The sequence below is a fragment of the Rhynchophorus ferrugineus genome, unplaced genomic scaffold (genome assembly GCF_030347505.1).
Source record: "Rhynchophorus ferrugineus isolate W39M unplaced genomic scaffold, kcgeb_rfMv2 rfM6, whole genome shotgun sequence".
Taxonomy (NCBI): Eukaryota; Metazoa; Arthropoda; class Insecta; order Coleoptera; family Curculionidae; genus Rhynchophorus; species Rhynchophorus ferrugineus.
In genome coordinates, this window is record NW_027472585.1 from 20,398,721 (window position 1) to 20,418,606 (window position 19,886).

The 19,886-nt window shown below is 31.6% G+C and overlaps 1 protein-coding gene across 3 annotated transcripts in view; it reads right to left on the bottom strand.

Moving 5' to 3' along the window:
* The window catches only part of LOC143198453 (G-protein coupled receptor Mth2), a 148,791-nt gene that overhangs the window by 113,868 nt on the left and 15,037 nt on the right, over positions 1–19,886 (bottom strand). Inside the window, exon 1 of one of the 3 annotated variants that reach the window (XM_076407687.1) lies at positions 2,036–2,552. The exons of the other annotated variants lie outside the window; for them this stretch is intronic. Within the exon in view, the coding sequence (XP_076263802.1) occupies positions 2,036–2,522 (487 nt within the window). The 5' untranslated portion in view covers positions 2,523–2,552. Of the gene's footprint in view, positions 1–2,035; positions 2,553–19,886 lie in introns of those variants that run through there. 3 annotated transcript variants of the gene reach the window in all.

Sequence of the window (19,886 nt, forward strand, 5' to 3'; positions counted from 1 at the left end):
CAGAAGATTGAAGCTAACCAAACCACATCAAATAGCTTAGTTTAAGTGTACTCTTAAGTTTAGCTTAAGTGGTATATTTTAAGTTTTATTTTAATTTGGGAAATACATACTGATGTTTTAATCCCGTACTGGACTTGCTTGAGTATTAATGTAAGTACAACAGAACAGTAGTAATCTATTATTTTGTAAATTAAGATTGTACAAGTATATCTAATGTAAGATGTAATTAGTCAAAAATTTATTATTCAAGACTTTATGACTCTTGTGTGTGGATACGGTCAACCAGACCTGTTCATCACATTTACGTGCGATCCAAACTGGGTTTCCAAATTATTTTATTGTTGTCATGTCAAACATCAATATTTCGCAATGATATTACTGCACATTAAGCATCATTAAGTATTAAGCATCATTCAGTATTAAGCATCACTCAGTATGAAAAATGACGGTTGAACAGGATAACGTCTGTCGGGTCTGCGAATATATCATATATTCAGTCAGTCAGAATATATATAATTGAAAACAGCTTAAAAGTTAAAAGTTACTATATTCGATATATCGATATTTTTTGTATATAGCATATATTAAATATTTTCTAAATATTAGAAAAAATGTTTTAATTATAATTAAAAAATCTAAATCTTTAAAATATGTATATGTGATTTTGGTACTTAATTTTAAAAGCTTATTAAAAATATCGCTATTCTCTATATTATTTAGAGATTATCGATATTTTTTGGGCCGATATATGTTGCAAAAAAATTTAATATTTTTTTCCGATGTATGAAAATATATATATATAGTTTATAGTTGAGAGTAAGAAAAGGGTAAATGCTGGAATAACAATTGGTTAGGTTTTATTAGTCATAACATTTATTAATGATTTATTGCGAATATATTGTACTTCGTGCTGGAGACTGGAATGGTTAATAACATATTCGGTTTTGATGAAATCGATAAAACACATTAAAGAGGAAATTGACAAATTATGGAATTGTGAACAAATGTGAGATAGATTGGGCATTAACAGGTTACGTATTCACTTGAATGAAACTTTATGAATATGGTATGATTCAATGCTGCCAATTTATAAAACATGGTGATGAGAATGGAAACAAGTAAACTTATATATGATAAATAATATATGGGTATATAATTAATATGTGACAATTGTAGGAAACCTTAACGTAGAATGTAAAAGATTTATGTGCACAGATATGTGTTTAGCTATTCAGAACCTACAAGAGCATTTGGTTCAAATGCCTTAGGAGAGAAAGAATAGTAACGCTGTTACAATTATGGTAAATGCATTAAGGAGAATGCAGTGATTAAATGTACTTTTATCAAGAACGATCTATACAGGTAATAACAAAACAAATTAAGGAGAGATATAGTGAAAAATAATAAAATGTTAATGTATTAAAAAAAATCAAAAATATATCAAAATGTTTTTACAAGGAAACACTGTACCGAAGGACACAAGAGCTAAGCGCTAAAAGTTAAATATGCTCTCTAATGAAAATAGAATTACTTGGATATAGAATTAAGTTAGTTAATATTAATTTAATAATTAATTTATTATAGTTAATTAGGTGGATTGGGCCTCCAAGGGATACTACTGCAAACGCGCCTAGAACTCTAACTCATAGGTGGTATGGAAAAGAGTTTAATGTAAATATGATCAAATACAACCCTAACCTACAAACTATTATAGCTGTGTACTTAATTGTAGTTTTAAGTCATTTAATAATATATGCATTAAATTTACTATATTGTAAGAAAATATTATTTGGTAACAGTATTTTTTTAAATTATTTTATTTAGATTTTAATTTTGTTGTACGTCAAAGCCAAACTGAACTAAATCTCAGAGTTGATGTGGCAACATTGCAACATTTTTGACAACAAATTTATATGACATATGTACAAAATAACTTTCAGGAGCAGTTCAGTGGCATAGGGATGGAATATAATTATAAAATGCTTTTTACGAAGTAATATCAGACGTAAATTTAAATGAAGTATCTGTGACTTACCATATTGAAACGAGGTGTCCACGGTGTCTCCGGAATAACATATCAGACTGTGGATCGTGTAGTTTTTAGTATCATTACTAAAGAATGTTTCTAAGCAGAAATCCTCGAACGATCTATTGAAATCGACCGCGTGGATTTTGTTATCTTGCAGTAGGAAGTGCTCGACCCTTAACGGATTTATCGAGTCATTGCAGAATTTACCGTTCTTTTTAAACACCATTATGGAACGATTGGCGAACGACTTCAACTCGCGGCTTAAATCCTCGCGAATCGTACACTTGTCGTTGTCTATCACCTCTCCTACCGGACAACATTTCCTGAAACAGGAGCTGTTCCGGCATGTCTCCTCTTCTCCTAACGGGACACCCCCCGTCTTGTACGCATTACTCAAGATGGCCAAGATAAGCGCGACAACGATCGAGCTCATGTTTGATAACATTGATGCGATATTCTTGCGGCGTGTTGCACCGAGACGGAGTCGACGCATGTCGTATGAGGACCACTTGATTAGATAAATATAAGGAGTCGTAAAGATTCTATTAAGGACTTCTTGATTGGTTTTCAGTTATATTCGTCGGCCAATTGGTTTCGCGCGACATCATATTATTACGTGATCGATTGCCGGCCGAGATGATCTTCGGCGGTGTATTAGGAGGGCGTTTAATTGCTTTTTTCCTCGTTGACACGAGCGAGAGGGATACTCTTGATTAAAATCAAACAAGTCTCGAAATAGATCGGCATTACCTCTGGGTGAAATTGTCGGTTATTGATAGGACGGTCAACAGCGAGGTGTTATTTGTCTTTAGCACTTCACAAACTATCTATAATAACTGGGCCAGTGGAATATTTTCTCTCAATCGTAGTATACGGTTTCAAGGCGATTTTTTTTTAAATCTAAAATTAACGTCGTTTTTATTATAATATTATCCAGTTTGCTTAATTGTCAATTTCTAAGGAGGTGTTTTAGTCTAGGTTATATTAATGGGAGTATTATAGTCCAGACCTTTGAAAAAAGTCGTTTTTTTTTTCATATTTTTAAAAATAGTTTTGGAAATTGTCTACTGAAAATAAAGAGGTGTATTTATTCCTTCTCGAACTTTCTTTGGGAAAGAAAAGGAAAGAGATAATTGCTGGATTCTATTAAATGTAAAAGAATCGAACTAGTCCATAGTCAAAAAAGCAGTTGACCCAAAATTGCAATTATAACAATAATAATTATAACAATAACTTTGAGAGCGGAAAGAGTAGAGATAATTGTTTAATGCACTGTGGTGTTAAAGATATAGAGAATTATATAATAATCCCGAATATGTTTCATCCTATTTAATAGCTGAATAGTAACAATGACATAATATAATAAAAGGGATTGATTTATTTCTATTTCAATCGATTGTGTTCTTAGGGTTATTTTTTTCAGCGACACCATAAGTGAGACGGAGGTGTATGTATTCCTTCTCGAACTTTCTTTGGGAAAGAAAAGGAAAGAGATAATTGCTGGATTCTATTAAATGTGAAATTATTTTAATAGTTTACATATTTGATTTAATTGCCAAGAGGAAAGGCGTATTGACTCTTAAATATTTATATGATATTTTCTCCGTCAATCTTTATCAACTTCCTCCTACTGTTGCGGTAGTCGCGGCTTCGAATCCTGCTGGAGCATAGATGCACTTTACGTTTGTGTTTGTAATTGTAAATGTCTTTATAAGCAACACTGGAAAATTTGACAACCTGGGTAAGATTGGATGTCTTCTGGGGTGGTCTCTATGGTGGCAGTGGTATGGAGCCCATATTAAACTGCATGTTCAGTCCAGATAAACCCTCGTTGGTAAAAAGGAGACTTTAAAATTTTTAAATTTTAATTTGTATCAACCATTTAGCTACCCTTTTTAAATAAAATAGTATTTTTATTTATTGCTAATCAGGAATATTTTAAAATTATTATTCGTTGAAACTTTAATGAAATAAATTTTAATATTTAAGAGGCTTGAACAAGCATCGAGAGTCTTACAAAATCGAAAAAGTCAATCAAAATGACCTAATATGATATAATAAATTCAGTAAAAATTAAGTAATTTTCTATTTATTAATTAAAATGTTTTTGTTTTTATCATATTACATTAAAAAATAATATTAAAAAAAGAGTTCCTAAATGCTGCTATATTAATGTACATTGTCATTTAAATTCGTATTACAAACAAAACATAAAACCATATATTTACATATAACCATTAAATCTACACATTATTTTCGAGGTCACGTTAAAGGTTATGTCTGGACGACAAAACGAAAATGTTAAAAACTAGTCGAGTGAGTTAATCATGACTGAAATTAGTCGAATGGAAAGTAGCTGAAACCTGTCGATAGTAAAAAGGAATCGGACCTAAAATAGTCACTTAGTAGCCAACTGAAACAGTCCACAGTAAAAAGTAGTTAATTATTGAACAGTCGATAGTCGATTTCAGTTGATTGTTTCCAACGCTATTCAAAACCTTTATAAATATACCATTAATATGATCTTTAAGAATCAAAATTATTTTTGGGGATATAGTTTGTTTAGTGATGCAACATCTAAACAGGCTCGGCCGGAATGGAACGAACGATAGATCGTGTACCCTCATGAAACCTTTCGTTCCCTAAATATCAATTTTGAAATACAATAACGGAAGATCCTACTCATTCGATTCTTTACTTACAGTTTTCACTTTCTTTCTTAGTCACACGATTCAAATTGCAACCTTATAGCGGCTTGAATTTTTAATGAAGACTTCATTTTCGTTTTAAACATAATGATCCTCATGGGAATAATACTTGGTTCAGAAGCCTATGCCATTTTTGACCAAAAACAACGACGAGTTGGTGATTCGGAGCAGTGTTTGAAGATGATGAAGCGTAATAAATCCAAGTTTTTGCATCGATATGTGACAATGGATGAAACATGGCTCCATCATTTCACTCCGAAATGAACTGCACATGATGAACCCGCTCCAAAGCGTGGGAAAACGCAACAGTCGGCTGGCAAAGTTATGACGTCTTTATTTCGGGATGCGCATGGAATAATCTTCATTGAATACCTTGGAAGAGGAAGGACCATCAACAGCGACTATTACATAGAGATACTGAATCGTTTGAAGGACCAAATGGCCAAAAAAACGCCCGCATTTGAAGAAAAAGGAAATGCTGCTTCACCAAGACATTGCACCATGTCACATGTCAGTGAAAACGATGGCAAAAATTCATGAATTGGGCTTCGAATTGCTACTCCACTGTATTCATCAGATCTGGTCCCCAGCGACAATTTTTTTGTCTTCAGATCTCAAAAGAATGCAGGCTGGAAAGAAATTTTCGTCGAATGAATAAGAATCTTCTTGTTTTTTGGTTTCAGTTTACTAGGAAGGTCGCAGTCATGACAACTAGCACTAGACTAAATATTTTGGCGCTTAAAAATAAATATTACTTAAAAATTAATTAAAAGTAAAAGTTTAAAAATATTAAAAGTTAAATACTTTTATGTGTTCTTTAAGCATTAATAAAAATCTAGTATTTTTTCATTTCAGAATTTCATTTGAGAAAATATTTATAATGTATGGCTCTAGATTAGAATACTCCCTTAGTAGTTTAAATGCTTGGCCTTTTAAAAAGCGATCATCTTGAGAGATAAATATAGAGAAAATAAATAAATGTTAATTTTTGCTTCTCACTTTGGTACAATGTAGTAGATGGGGGAACGTAGTTTCAGTTTTTAAGCTTTCTTGTTCACCAGCACCAATCAATTAAATGTGCCCATAGTCACTTTTCTGATAATTTCCTCACCATGAATCTCACAAGCCTGTTTTGAGGCCAGCCTTCGCATCGCCAAGAAAGTTTTTTAATATAGGAATACATGGTTTTGGCCCTAAAAATTCCAAGTTAAACTCTCTAAAGATGTGGCGACTCTAGCATTGTTGTGATAGAAAACAACAGTTATTCTCTTGGCTATTTCCGGACAATATCTTTTATTACCTGCTTAAATCGCATGGGTTATTGGTAGCAGGGACTCGAACTAATGGTAAGGTCAGATTCGGGCGGCTTATGATGACAATTCTTTTCCAATTCCACCAAACATTTACCATTAAAGTTACCATTAGTAAAGCATCTCTAGATCTCTAATATAATATATTTCGCTTATTATTGTTGTACTTGACAAGGTTTTCATCACCTGTTATCATTCATTTAAAAAATGGCTCGATTTTACGAGATACCGTCGTGTTATAGAAACACTGCAAACTCAATATCTTTTGTAGTATTTCTAATTGTCGTTACAATTATTGCATTTCAGTTAAATAACACAGAAATATATTTTTAGAGGGAATGTTAGTTAGATTGTTTCATGTAATATAATATTTAAGTATATAATATTACTTGAATTCCACACCGATTTTCAATAACTCTTCCTAATTTGTGCTTAATTTGGTGTGGTAAAGGTGTAAGACTTTATTTTGTTTTTTTTATATTCTCAAAATGTAGAGTATCATTGAAAAATATTAATAAGTACAACTGACTATTTTCTTCCATCTGTCAGTAAACCTGAATATTTTCAATATATTTAATACATGTAAAATAACTATCCTTTGAACTGCTTTGAACCATTGCAATGCTGATCAGACAGGCTCTGTCACATTGACCGCAAGAAACAATACTTAAATGAAGTAAGAAATCAATAACCTATGAATTACACTGATTTTATATCGGTTTTGTACTATCTAGTAATGTTTCTGTTTCTATAGCTTTAGTTTTTCTTTCAATACGTGGCTTCTAGGCAACAATTTGTGGCAATCACTTTGGTACTTTTTAAAATCCTTTTCACTTTTGTTTTCTGCTATCTTCTAGATTTCAAATTCACCGTCATTAAACTTGTTAAATTCGTTCAAGACAACTTCACTTTTTTATTCGAATCTTGTCATTCTCTTTTTATATTTCAATTCGTAAATATTTCATTTGTAGGTTTACATTTTCTCATAGATGCCCCAAGCTTCATTAAAGGTAACGATAAAGTTGTACACGTTAACGGACACAACAAATAAAATAATCATTCTTTCACCTGAATCCTCAAAAATCCATGACAATTAAAAATCCAACATGCTTCTAGATTACAACACCCTTTAAAAACCACCTAAGCAACAAAAATTACAGGGAGCCGATTAAAAATTTTAATATTTTAAATTTGTAGGGTACTTTTCACATAAAAATGAAATCCGCAGAAATTGTAGATATTTTGTTGTGCAAATATTAGGTGCTTGTATGTACATTGATCAGATATTTTGGACAACAAACAACTGTTACCATAATAAATGGGATTGGTAAGATCCAAAGGGACGAAAAATATTTGCTGAAAATTTATTACAGGCAAAAAGAAAGAAGATATGATGTTGCGTGTGGTGACGCGATAGAAAGTGGATCTATTGTGACAGTCTAAGCGTAAAAAGCTGAAAAAACTAAAAGCTCTAAAGTTCTCCGTTCATAAAATTGCTTGAAGCTGTTATTTTGGAATAATCAAATTAGATCGCTATCATACGCAATGACAAAATTGGGTTTGCAATGTGTGGCAAGAATTGTGAAAGATACACAGCTGGAATGGGGAGTTGTCTCGCACAAAGCCTGCTCGCCAGATATAGTGATTTATGATTAGTCCTTGTTCGGATATATGCAGTATAACTTGACTGGACATGGTTAAGAAGTACTAGAATGGATGGAATATCAGATTGCTGCTTGATGGAACAAATTGTTCATCCAAACGATAAATGGCTCTTAAAAATAAAAAAAATCAGTATACATACAAGTACCGAACACCTTTCTAGAGTAACTCTTGTTTTCCTTACAACAATTTCAAGATAAGCTTTACATTGTAAAAGTATATATATGCAAGTAACGCGTTTTTGTTCACTTTATCCACATAAACACTTCGCGGTTCTTATTCACGTTATAGAAACGATATTGGTCCGCGAAAAGTTAGGATTCACACTATTATCACTCACCATATTATTTAACAGCGTAGCTGATGAGCAGAGAATCATTTAGTAATGCGTAAACAAAGTATTCGGTTTCTCGACAAATTTGTCGGGTTCACATGCCGCTTAAACTCGTAAAATGCGAATGCAAAAAGTTTAATTCGGCAAATTTAAATATTCCTCGTTAAGTCAAACGACTGGTTGACATCGTAACATCTCCGAAGACAGATGTTCTTGTCACACACGTCACTCATCCACACACCATTAACGCCACAAAACGCGTCTAAACACCCGAATGAGAATAAAACGGATACAATACCCATCCTTGAGGAGAGTTTTACATTGACTTATTTGATTTGAACTTTCGCTGTTGTTTTATTAATACCGATAAAATTGTTTATCCGTAAATATTAATTAATAAGATGTTTATTGACGATGAAACACTTTAGAGTACCTTAAATAAACAAATATTTGAACGAAAATAGTTCTCAAATTTAATTTTATGACAATGTTTGCGGATTACATCTATTCACGACAACAAATTATTGCCAAACAAATGAACGTGCCTCACAAGGAGAGAAGGGGGATTTGTTGTTCTAGATTAAAATATTTTTAAAGCCCATACAGTTTTTGTACTTGTTTGAATTCGATTTCAATATTATTGCAATGTTATCAGAATACTAAGTAATATAAACTTATTGTTCCATATCAAAATCCTATCGTAAAATCTCCAAAATGCCATCTATTTATCCAGAGCCTCTAAAATATTCACCCTTTAAGTTTCAGTTAATATACTTTTTTGTTTTAGTGCATATTATTTCAAAAAGAAATATAACTATATTACAATAATTAGAATATAATTCTAATCATTAATATATGTTGTGAAATATGTAAAGTTTAAACATAAATTTTTATTTACGCAAAGAAATGGCGACCTGTTGAACCGAGGCTAATGACTTTTATGTGAACAAAACATATTATATAATTGCAATATTGTATAGCTAAATGATTGCATGTATTGCTTTATTACAGCTTTAATCGCAATACTTTTGATCGAACTCCACTTAGGTATGGGAATCAATGTTTCGAGAAACCACAGAACGATTTTCAACATGTCTGCTTTTAATGAGAATTTTTTCATCTGGATAAGTAACTTGATTTTGATTAATTGGATTATTTATCAATTTATTACAACATGATATATAAGGTTGGTACCTGAAAAGTAAAGTTAATGCGGCAAATTGATAATTATATAGTGTTTATTGTAGAGAATAATTAAGTAAATTCCAGCTTCAGAAATGGTTACCTTTTTCGAGTTCTGGAAACTTGGATGTTTCATATATATCTTCTTCTAGCTGACTGTATATTCGAAGTCGATTATAAATATCAACTATTACCACTAACTAAAACTTATCGCCTCGGTTAATGCTGAAAAATATAATTGATCGAATTTTCACTTGCAAAACAAGAGACAAATATCTGGGCGATGTTTGGAGAAGCTTCACAAACGGTTGCGAAGTCTGCATTGAGGCCAAATATGCTGGGATTGGATGAGGATTGTTTTATCAACATCCGATGTTAGTGAGGTTAGATTAAACAAAAAAAAAAATGCGATAAATAGTCCTTGTATTCCATTGCCGCAATGCTAGATCATACACATCTCCATCCTAAGCTAATAGAGATTATCTGGGATCTATTGACAATAGTTGTGGATAGACGAATATATGTGAAAAGAAACTAAAGACAAGTGGTACAAATTGTACGACGTATGACAATCTTGGATAAGAATAGTTGAATTAATTGCACTGAACTGACACAACTACGTAACCACCTTGAATAATTGAGTAGTGGTTACTCTTAAGGAGTATTTATTAAATTTCACCGTATCCTGTACTCTTGCGCAGTGATCATGCTCAAATATTTACGAACTTGTGCCAACATTTCGATGCCAGTTACTACGCGTTGTTACCAGAGAGAGTAGCCCTTTTTTAGCATTTTTTAGGTTATGTTGTTATGTTTGTAGGTATGTTATGTTTACATTATTATTCAATTAATTTATATAATTATTTATTAATCAATAAAGAAAATTAGTGGTAGACAAAACGGAAATATGTAAGATATGAATTATTAGTAAAATAGTATAATTTTGTAACAATAATTTTGTAGGTTGCGAACGAATATTTATGTCAATTAATATGAAAATAGAATTTAGAGTTTATATAACTGTCGAGAGCAGATCAATAACGTAGATATATTGAAATAATTTATATAGTGGTACTTCTGTTTGCAATAAATTTGATAATATAAACAAAGAACCAGTAATATTCATTGTATATAGCATATTTAAATTATGTAGACTACCTATTCTTGTTAAAGCATAACAGTTTTAATAACTATAATGTGGAACTATCGTATTGAGATCTATTTATTAAAAAAAATACGCGACCTTACCTAATGTATAGGTTAATTATTTTTGATTATTGAAAATTATTGAATATTATGAAAACTCAGTAATGATTTGGTATTTCGAATACTTAGCGATTCAATATTCTAAAAATTATGATCTCATAAAAAGCTTCTATAATTTACGTTTTTATATAATTACATCAGTAAATAACTTTTAAATAGCAACACAACACGCATTAGTATCGGCCCCACTGTATGTTTGACCATTAAGAGTTTCAGTTTCCTGAATATTTGATAAATGACGAATAGTTTATGTATTAGTAGCTTTTAATTGTCTTACCTCATTTTTCGCATCGATGTTAATTAATAGGCTTATTTTCTTGTTGATCACGAACTTGGTTTTGTTGGTTGAGGTTTCATTAATAATTAAAATGTTATCGTCATTTACTACTGGCTATTTTATTTACACTACCTTAAACACTCATGACATTTCCTTTAGACTTCTTCTATCGTTTCATAATCTTTTAAAATATCTAAAATATCAGAAATGTATAGGAATAAACGTATACAAATGTGAACATTTTTTTATTCTTATCTTTACTATATGTCCAAACGTCTAGAAAGTTTTATTTTCATCTAATCTGACATAAAAATCCCTTTTTTCCATAGCAATCTACAAAATTATAATGATTTATTAATAATTCATATCTTACACACGTACTTTCGTGTCCCCTGCTGCTAATTTTCTTTGGTAATTTATAGATAGTTCTATAAACTAATTGAAGAATAACATTAAGCTAAAAAATACTATGTAACCGCTACTCATGCTAACAACGCGTAGTCACCGGCATCGAAATGTTGCAATATAGGATAAACGGAAGAGAATATGGAAACAGGCGCATGCGCACAATCGGCTATATTACGCTCTCTCTTTTCTATCTATAGTATATAATCGGTCATTTTAAAATTAACCGTTGATCAAGTGAAACCAAATAAGCTAAAATATTGAGATTTTGTGATGCATTAAAAAGTTTATGCTCGCTGGGAAGAAATTTTCCTCGAATGAAGAAGTGATCGCTATCATCAGTGTATCATCCTGAAGGGAATTATGTTGAATAAAAAAAAACTAATTTTGCCAAAAAAAAAATGTGTTTTGCGATGGTAGGACGGGGACTTTTCAATTGACGTGTTAGTAACAAAAATTGCAGTAATTGATAAAAATTAGACTACTTTAATTAGGATATATTTTAGTAACCATTTAATTTTTCTTTTATAGGTGAAGTGTTTATATTTTTATAAATTGATAAATAAATTATATTTGTTATTGCACATATTGTTTTGTGTGTTTTTTCCTTTAATATATATTATTTTAAAATTAGGTATTCTTATAAACAGCTTTGGATATTATTTTTAATATATATTATAAAATTAAATCTTTATCTTCTGGGTTATTAAAGACTGTTAATTGAAATCTAACTCAAATTTTTATTCTTGGTAAAACACGAAATGAATGGGATACGGTCAATATGGCTGCTATTTAGCTGCATTAGACGCGCGCTTATTTCCAGATATGTCAGTATGAGAGGGATCCACGGTAAATTTGTCCTGAAGCCATTCAGATAGATGGTACGGATGATTGATTAATTAACAGTGAGTTGGTGACCAGTAAATGGTTGAACTTCTGTTCCAGGAAACATTCGAGAGCATTTTGCGAAACGGTAAGGATTATTCATCCTTTTGAGGATTGTGTTGAGATGTGGGATAAAGCTTTAAATATCGCGAAGAATTCAGCGCTCAATTCTGTTCAGGGAGCTTGAATGCCCAGCTGTCCGCCACAAATGCAGTTCGCTAGCCCGCTGTCAGATTTAGAGCCATTGATATATACGTACTTGCGAACAGGGTAAGAGTGCAGAAGTTCACAGAACTTGGACCAAATAAGTTAAGGACAATGATCTCATTTATAAAATTGACATAATGATGTGTTTATGAGGGAGACGGTGAAGCAACATGCCAACTGTGACAGAGAAGAAGTGATTTGGTATGTCACAAAGGGTGGATTGAAGATACTCATAGACCTCTATTCGTTAACTCTAATAATTGGATAACATCCATGCTTTAAAAACACCCTTAGTCCGTAGATTCCTAACACATCCATCGCAGTTCAGGGTGTCAGGGGACTACAGATGGACCGAACTAAGCCGTAGGCTATTGCAATTTAGAGACGCCAAAGGTTGCCAAATCATTCCATACAGGTTATACTATGGACATTTTGATAATAAACAATGAAGCTCAGAATGTATGTGGAGATGGGATGATTGTCCAGATACAAGGGTTTCATCTATATTAAAATATAATTGAACCGGTAGTTCGTATTTTGTTTCGAAACGGATGGGATAGACCAATACTGAAATTGAAACTTACTAATTAAAAAATTAATTTATATATTCCCATTATTATAATACAAAATATGTTATCATAGATAAAAAATTAAAAAATAAAACGGGTTTTTCTTTTTAACTCACCCCAAAAAAATAGGAGGTTCTATGTTCGACTAAGTATTTTTTAAGTGTGTTCATAGACTTCTCTGTGTCAATTATGAACCAATTTCCAAAATTATTTTTTTTATTTGAACGAGTACACTTCCGAGGTAGTCCCATTGGAACCAAGTCAGGATCTGATGGTAAAATCCGGGGAAATCGAGGGAAACCCTCAAATTTCAAAGGCCCTCAATTTTTCATTGTTTTCATATATTTGTTTATCTAAAATAATCAGATATTTGTGTATAATGTTATTGCTGAGATGATGTGATTGAAGACACAGCTCCTCAATGATTAGAAGTTAGTGGATATTTCTTTAAATATTGCGTGGACGTACAGAGAACTAATTGTATACTCGATAATGTTATTTCGTCAACGAAATCAGGGACTGGATCATCTGGAGCCGCAGCCGTAAATATTGCAGGCAACTGTCTCTATGGTGTAGTATTTAGAGTGTTCAACTCACACGGGGAGGTCGTGGGTTCGATTTTCCGGGCCCAACGACTTTTTGTTGTTGTTCTAGTTTGGTTAGAACATGTCAAATCATCTAGGCTAGGTAGCGGACTTGCGTGCGTTCCTTATTTTCAACCATTGTTCCTTTATTCCTATTTTTCTCATACAGGCTGTACATTTACTTGGCCTTCCCATTGTAATACTTAATAAAATAACTGCCTAATTCATTGAGTAATTATCTAAAGTTTGATTATGTTTTGCTTATTATGGAGTTCCTTATTTATTTTTTGAAGTCGTTGTAGTTTTTTGTTAAAAATATTTTATAACCATGTTAAGTTAAGTTAAGTTAGCAAGGAAATTCCCATTTATTATCTAACAGTACTTCATAATGTAATATATAACCAGTGTATTGTAAACTAAGAGAACAACTATTGTTTTGTTTAATTTTAATGTATGGATGTGTAGTATGGTTTTTGTGGTTGACGAGTTGCCTTTTTATCAAACAAATTCAGATTGCAGGGATATAATTGATGTTTATAGTTACACTATGTAGTTTAGTTAGTTTAGTATACTCTAACGAGGGCTGGAATAATATTTGATAGATGTGTACTAGGTTTATAAATTAGTCTAAAAGAATTTTTTTAATTTGAAGTTTTATAGTCAAAAATCGGTAAAATGTATTTTTTTGGAAAGTATTGGTCATCGAAAGCTGCTACTTTTTCCCATCATTCAGGTAATTTACGGATTCGATTTCGAAATAACGATGTATCTCTTAAGGTTATTTACGTATCCTGACACTCACGAGGTACGTGATCAGACAGTTCATGACTGATATATTGGAACAAATAGTAATCAGAAGAATCGACGTTTGGAATATACGGTTGGTGGGATAGCTTCATTATATTTAGCTTCTACGCATTCACCGGTTTTGCACCATGTGGTCCAGCGTTCTCATACTGAAGAATAACGTTGTCTCGTCTTTTGGATGCTCGACTCAAATGCATTATATACGAAATATAATCGATGGCGATCCCCATTGATGATTTCATTGAGTGATGCCTTCAAATAATTGTATTAAATTTTTTATGGCTATCCAAAACGTTTTTTGCTTTCGGTATTAATATCACTACTTTTAAAATGTCGAAACCCATATTCACATATTGAAATTAATGAAGCGTGAATGTCATAAGATTTGCACAGCAATCGATGACTATCAGCCGCGTTTCTCTTTAAAATGAAGAAAAAAATTAAAACTTCCTGCACATATGATTTTCTCGGTTCAATTTCAGACATTTGCAAAACACAAAACGAATTTTTTTGTTTAGTTTTCCCGGAAATAACACATACCCGATGCGATTTGATACACAATAACACCATCTATTAATATCATATATGTTACATTAGGGATCTTGGGCGAGGAGAAACAAGTAGCCTTATTTTTTTATAAAATAAAATAATATAAGTAAATCAATGATTTCTGTTATTTTAAACCTTTTACATTTCATAACTAATATACCTGCGAAATTTATTGATTGACAACGTCTGGATGTAGAAATATAAATGACTCGTTATATTTTTAGGACCCATTAATTTAAAGGATTTGGAAATAAAATTTTATTCGATGAAAGTTATGCCATGAGCGTATATACTCCATATCTCGAGACAAAATATACATATTTTATTTATTATATTTAATAGTACATATCTGGCATAATGTTGCAGAATTTCAAAAACTATTTAATTTTTTTAAAACTGTGTATATATAATGTGTATTGAATGTACTGATATACATTTCAAACATTAATTAATGATATATGTGCCGTTTTGATTGATGACACTCTTTAGGCAAAACCATAGCTCGGCTATTGTATAATTACTGAGGTTAATGTTTGACCAGATTTAAACAATTCATGAACAATCTTTTATAATCCTACGAAACTTTTAGAAACACCTTCCTTGCATCAGTGCAGGCTTTGCAACTGTTTGTGAAGTTTCACTGTTCTTTATTCAAGAAAAGTATCATGAAAATTTGGTTCGTTAACTTTTTCACTATGTGGAACCCAATTCTACTTGAAACCCAAGTACCATGTTTCTATTGGTAGGTAGTTTTATATAAATACTTGAAAACGGTTTTATGGGGATATTTACAAGGATTAGATATATCATACTAGGTCTTGGCAATGTTAAGTGTTGTTAGGCTCTATAACCATAATTTCCTCTAGAATTTTTTTTTAGTTATTTATATATTACATTATTATTAGTCGTTATCTGTGTAAGTAATCTGTCCTGTAGTATTTAGACGCACGCGTAATACTTCTCAGGATGTCTCTCTGGATAATCCAGTATTTGATATACATCCTTCCAACGAAGGAGCATATCAAAAAGAAAGAAGATAACTCGAATTAAAATATACAAAAATTTATTGGGTATTTGGAAAAAAAAATCTAAACTATCTATACATTATAAGTTGCTGCTATACAAACAAATATTAGAACTTTTATGTATCTTCCGCGAGAAGTAATATCAATATAATACAAATATTTCAGGATTGTGAGAAGTATTGTTTATAATACGGAACTGACGACACTGATTTAAGAGAATCAAACTATGTGAGTTTATGTATATCAACATTGAAAAGTATTAGTCTCTTTTACTTTATTATCGACTAAGTAAGGGTCATTAGATCTTCCTAAATATATACCTAGCTTTGAGTCATCGTTTCCATTCCATTTCAAGTATTTGTGTACCATTGCTGGTATATTTTAAAACAAAACATGGTGGTCAAACATATTAGCATTTATTATTTTTGAAATAAAATTGTGTTAGTAAAATGAGAGTGTTTTATAAAAAGTGGTTAAGGTGACAGGAATCGGGCTGGTTCATCGTAAATCGATTCGGTCGTAAATTTATGTTTGTGGTTATTTATAATTGTGATTGTGCAAGGAAAGAGTGTAAAATATATAAAGGAAAATGATCCTAGTTACGCCAGCAACCAGGCTGGGTAAGACCGGATGTTTCTGAGATGATCTCTAAGTTGGTCACTCGCTAGTAGGTGTTAGTGGTTTAATGCTGAAGACCGTGGTTGGGACCCGTTAAGCAATAAGTCCAGTCCAGAGAAACCCCAGTTGGTAAAAAGGAGATATGCAAAATAAGGACATTCGCTTCCTTGTAATTTTTTATGTTCCAGTGGTGCCAAGCATACATATTTTAAGTTTTCTTTGGGGTTAGGATACAGACAGTTCTCCAATATTGTTAATATTTCAGTGGGCTACCATTTATTATCCTTGAAATAAAATTATTTTTAATTTAAAATAAAAGTCCCTTTTTATTCCTACATAAATCAAAAACTTATATACGTTACATGTTAGCAGGGTTTGTTATTTGGTATAAGAAAATCACAAGAACTGTATGATAGTAAGCTCGATATAGTTTACAAAGTTTGTTTACTCGATAGTTTTCTAGTTTGTGCTCCAAAACGATTTCACGTTTATTACGCCTTTCCTCGGTAGTTAGATTTGTTTGGTGCTTGGCCTGTTTGAATAATTATTGCAATTTTCGAACTCTTAATCTATATATAGATCAAGTAATGAGTATTTGGCCTGTTCGAAAGATTTATTAGGTGTTTGTATATGTTTGGATATAATAGCGATATTTCTTCTATTGTGCGAAAACCATTTTAAATTGTTCGTGTTATATCATCATAGATCAATATTTGATGTTGTGTTTGCATTTTCTAAAGTTAAAAATTATTTTAAATATTTACACGGTTTCATTTGCATAAAAAATGGAATAATGTAAATATGTTTACGTGTTTTTGATAATGAGTGGAACCATCTTGCATTTGTAAATATATTTAATTTAAAACAATATTACTACTGATTATATTCAACTGGCTTGTCTGTAATTTTATCTTAAGGAGATATGCTGTTGTAGAGATTTGCAGAAAAAATATATTTAATACATTTTTAAAAATATAAACCTCTAAAAATAGGATCTTAAAATTATTTTTCAAAATTTCAATTTTTTCGTAACTAGAGCGAGGGAACATGTAACTGAATCAAACTATACAATTTGTTTTGTGTTGGTACTGGCCGACCCTGTTGTCAATGTCCATGAATTTCTTTAAAACGTTAGTACTAATAATTAGAGGTTATCAATTACCAAAGGTTGTAAACTAAAAGGTCAATAGGCTAGATGACTATTTTTGAAAAACTACATATTACATTTCTACGCATTTTCTTTATCTGGTTTTAAGTTATTTCTACAAAAAAATGGATTTGAACTAAACATTGACGTTTAAAATAGGGTAACTTTCCAATCCTCCAAGTCTGTGCAGGACCAATTTGTATATATAGCTATACATTATTTTAATAAATTTTATGTTATAATTAGATTTTATAATGTATTGTATTGACAGTGTGAGGTTCACTAAGTAATTATACATAAGCAAAAACTCTCAATTTGTGAATTTTTTCTCGTAGGCAGAAAATTATTGTAAAATCTGACAAGGCGCGAACTAGCTATTATAGTTTGAATATCGGTAATTTAGAAATAAGACCATGCTAATGTAAATATTTGCCATTTTAATTATGTCTAAAATGTAATTAACGTAATATCGAAGTATGTAACTCTTTTGATTACATTTGAGGTTAGGTCTAATTTTTTTCATTCTTTTTTCTTTTCTTAGTTGCCAAACAATATGGAAAATTATATTTAATATCATGTGATATATAATTATCATATCATGTGGTTTAAGTATATAATAATGGATGAAATTAATATATATTTTTACAAGATTCGAATACTGAACGACCATAAACTTTTTGTAAACCTTCAACAAGTGTCAGTTAAATCCCATCTTGGTTAAATTACAAAAAGCCAATGTCAAATCAAGAAATCAGATATATCAGTGCATCAAATTATACATATTTAGATCAATACATACATATTTGATTGAGCAATGTAATTATGATACATAGAAGTTTCAAACATATCGAACAATACTTATGTACAAGCGATGTAGGAACCCAAATGTTTTCGTTGTCAAGTCAAATAAAGTAAAAGAAATTAAGAAAAAATCTGGTTTAATAATTCACAGGAGAACTTCATATGTTTTAGAGTATTACTACTCATCACTTCTACCAATTATGTAAAATGAATTTTTTCTAGCCCTGTTTGTAGTTTCAGAGTTTTTAGTAGGTTTGCCATTGATCCAATTTTAATTTGTGTTAGCAAATATGGGCTACTTGATTACAATAATACTATTCTCACAGTTCCCAACTGTCATTTGTGCTATTATTGGCTACTCTTTAGGTGGCATGTGTTTTCTTCAATGTTCTATCACATCTCATGGTTAGTGGATTTGAAATACTTATTGGCTTCAGTTCTACAAATGTTTTATTGTTCTTTTTAATATTATTATTTTAGTTTCATCCACATATCACTGTCATAATTGACAATATACAACAATATAAACTATAGTTTAATTTTTTAGTTTATATTTTCTTATCATTGGTATGACAAAACCATTTTTTTACTGTAAAAATACAAGATAAATAATCCGAATAAAAATTAATTAAATTAGTTTTTGTTATTCAACATGATTTCCTCCAAGGGTGATACACTGATTATAGTGACCCTCCAACTTTTCGATACAATTTTCGTAGTACGATTTGTCCTTTGCTTGAAAATAAAGCCTCAGTTTCGGCAAACACCTCTTCATTCGACGAATATTTCTCCCAACGAGGATTCTTTTGAGATTTGAGAACATGAAATAATCGCTGGGACCCAGATGTGGAGAATACGGTGGATTAGGAAGCAATTCAAAGCCCAGTTCATGGATTTTTGCCACCGTTTTCACGGACTTGTGACACGGTGCATTGTCTTGGTGAAGCAGCACTTTGATTTTCACGGTCAATAACGCTATGTAATAATCACTGTTGATCCTTCCTTTTCCAAGGTAATCTATGAAAATTATTCCATGCGCATCCTAAAACACAGACGCCACAACCTTGCCAGCCGACTGTTGCGTTTTCCCACGCTTTGGAACGGGTTCATTGTGTGCAATCCACTCGGATGACTGTCGATTCGACTTCGGAGTGAAATGATGGAGCGATGTTTCATCCATTGTCACATATCGACGCAAAAACTCGGGTTTATTACTCTTCATCATCTTCAAACACTGCTTCGAATCATCAACTCATCGTTGTTTTTGGTCAAAAGTGAGCTCGCGCGGCACCCACTTTACACAGAGCTTTCTCATACCCAAATATTAGTGAATGATATGATCTACACGTTCAGTTGATATCGTTAGAGTGTCTGCTATTTCACTCAGCTTCAATTTATTGCCATTCAAAATCATTTTGTGGATTTTTTAATGTTTTCGTCGGTGACAACCTGTTTTGGGCGTCCACTGCGTTCACCGTCTTTCGTGCGCATTTCACCACGTCTAAACTCAGCATCTTAGTA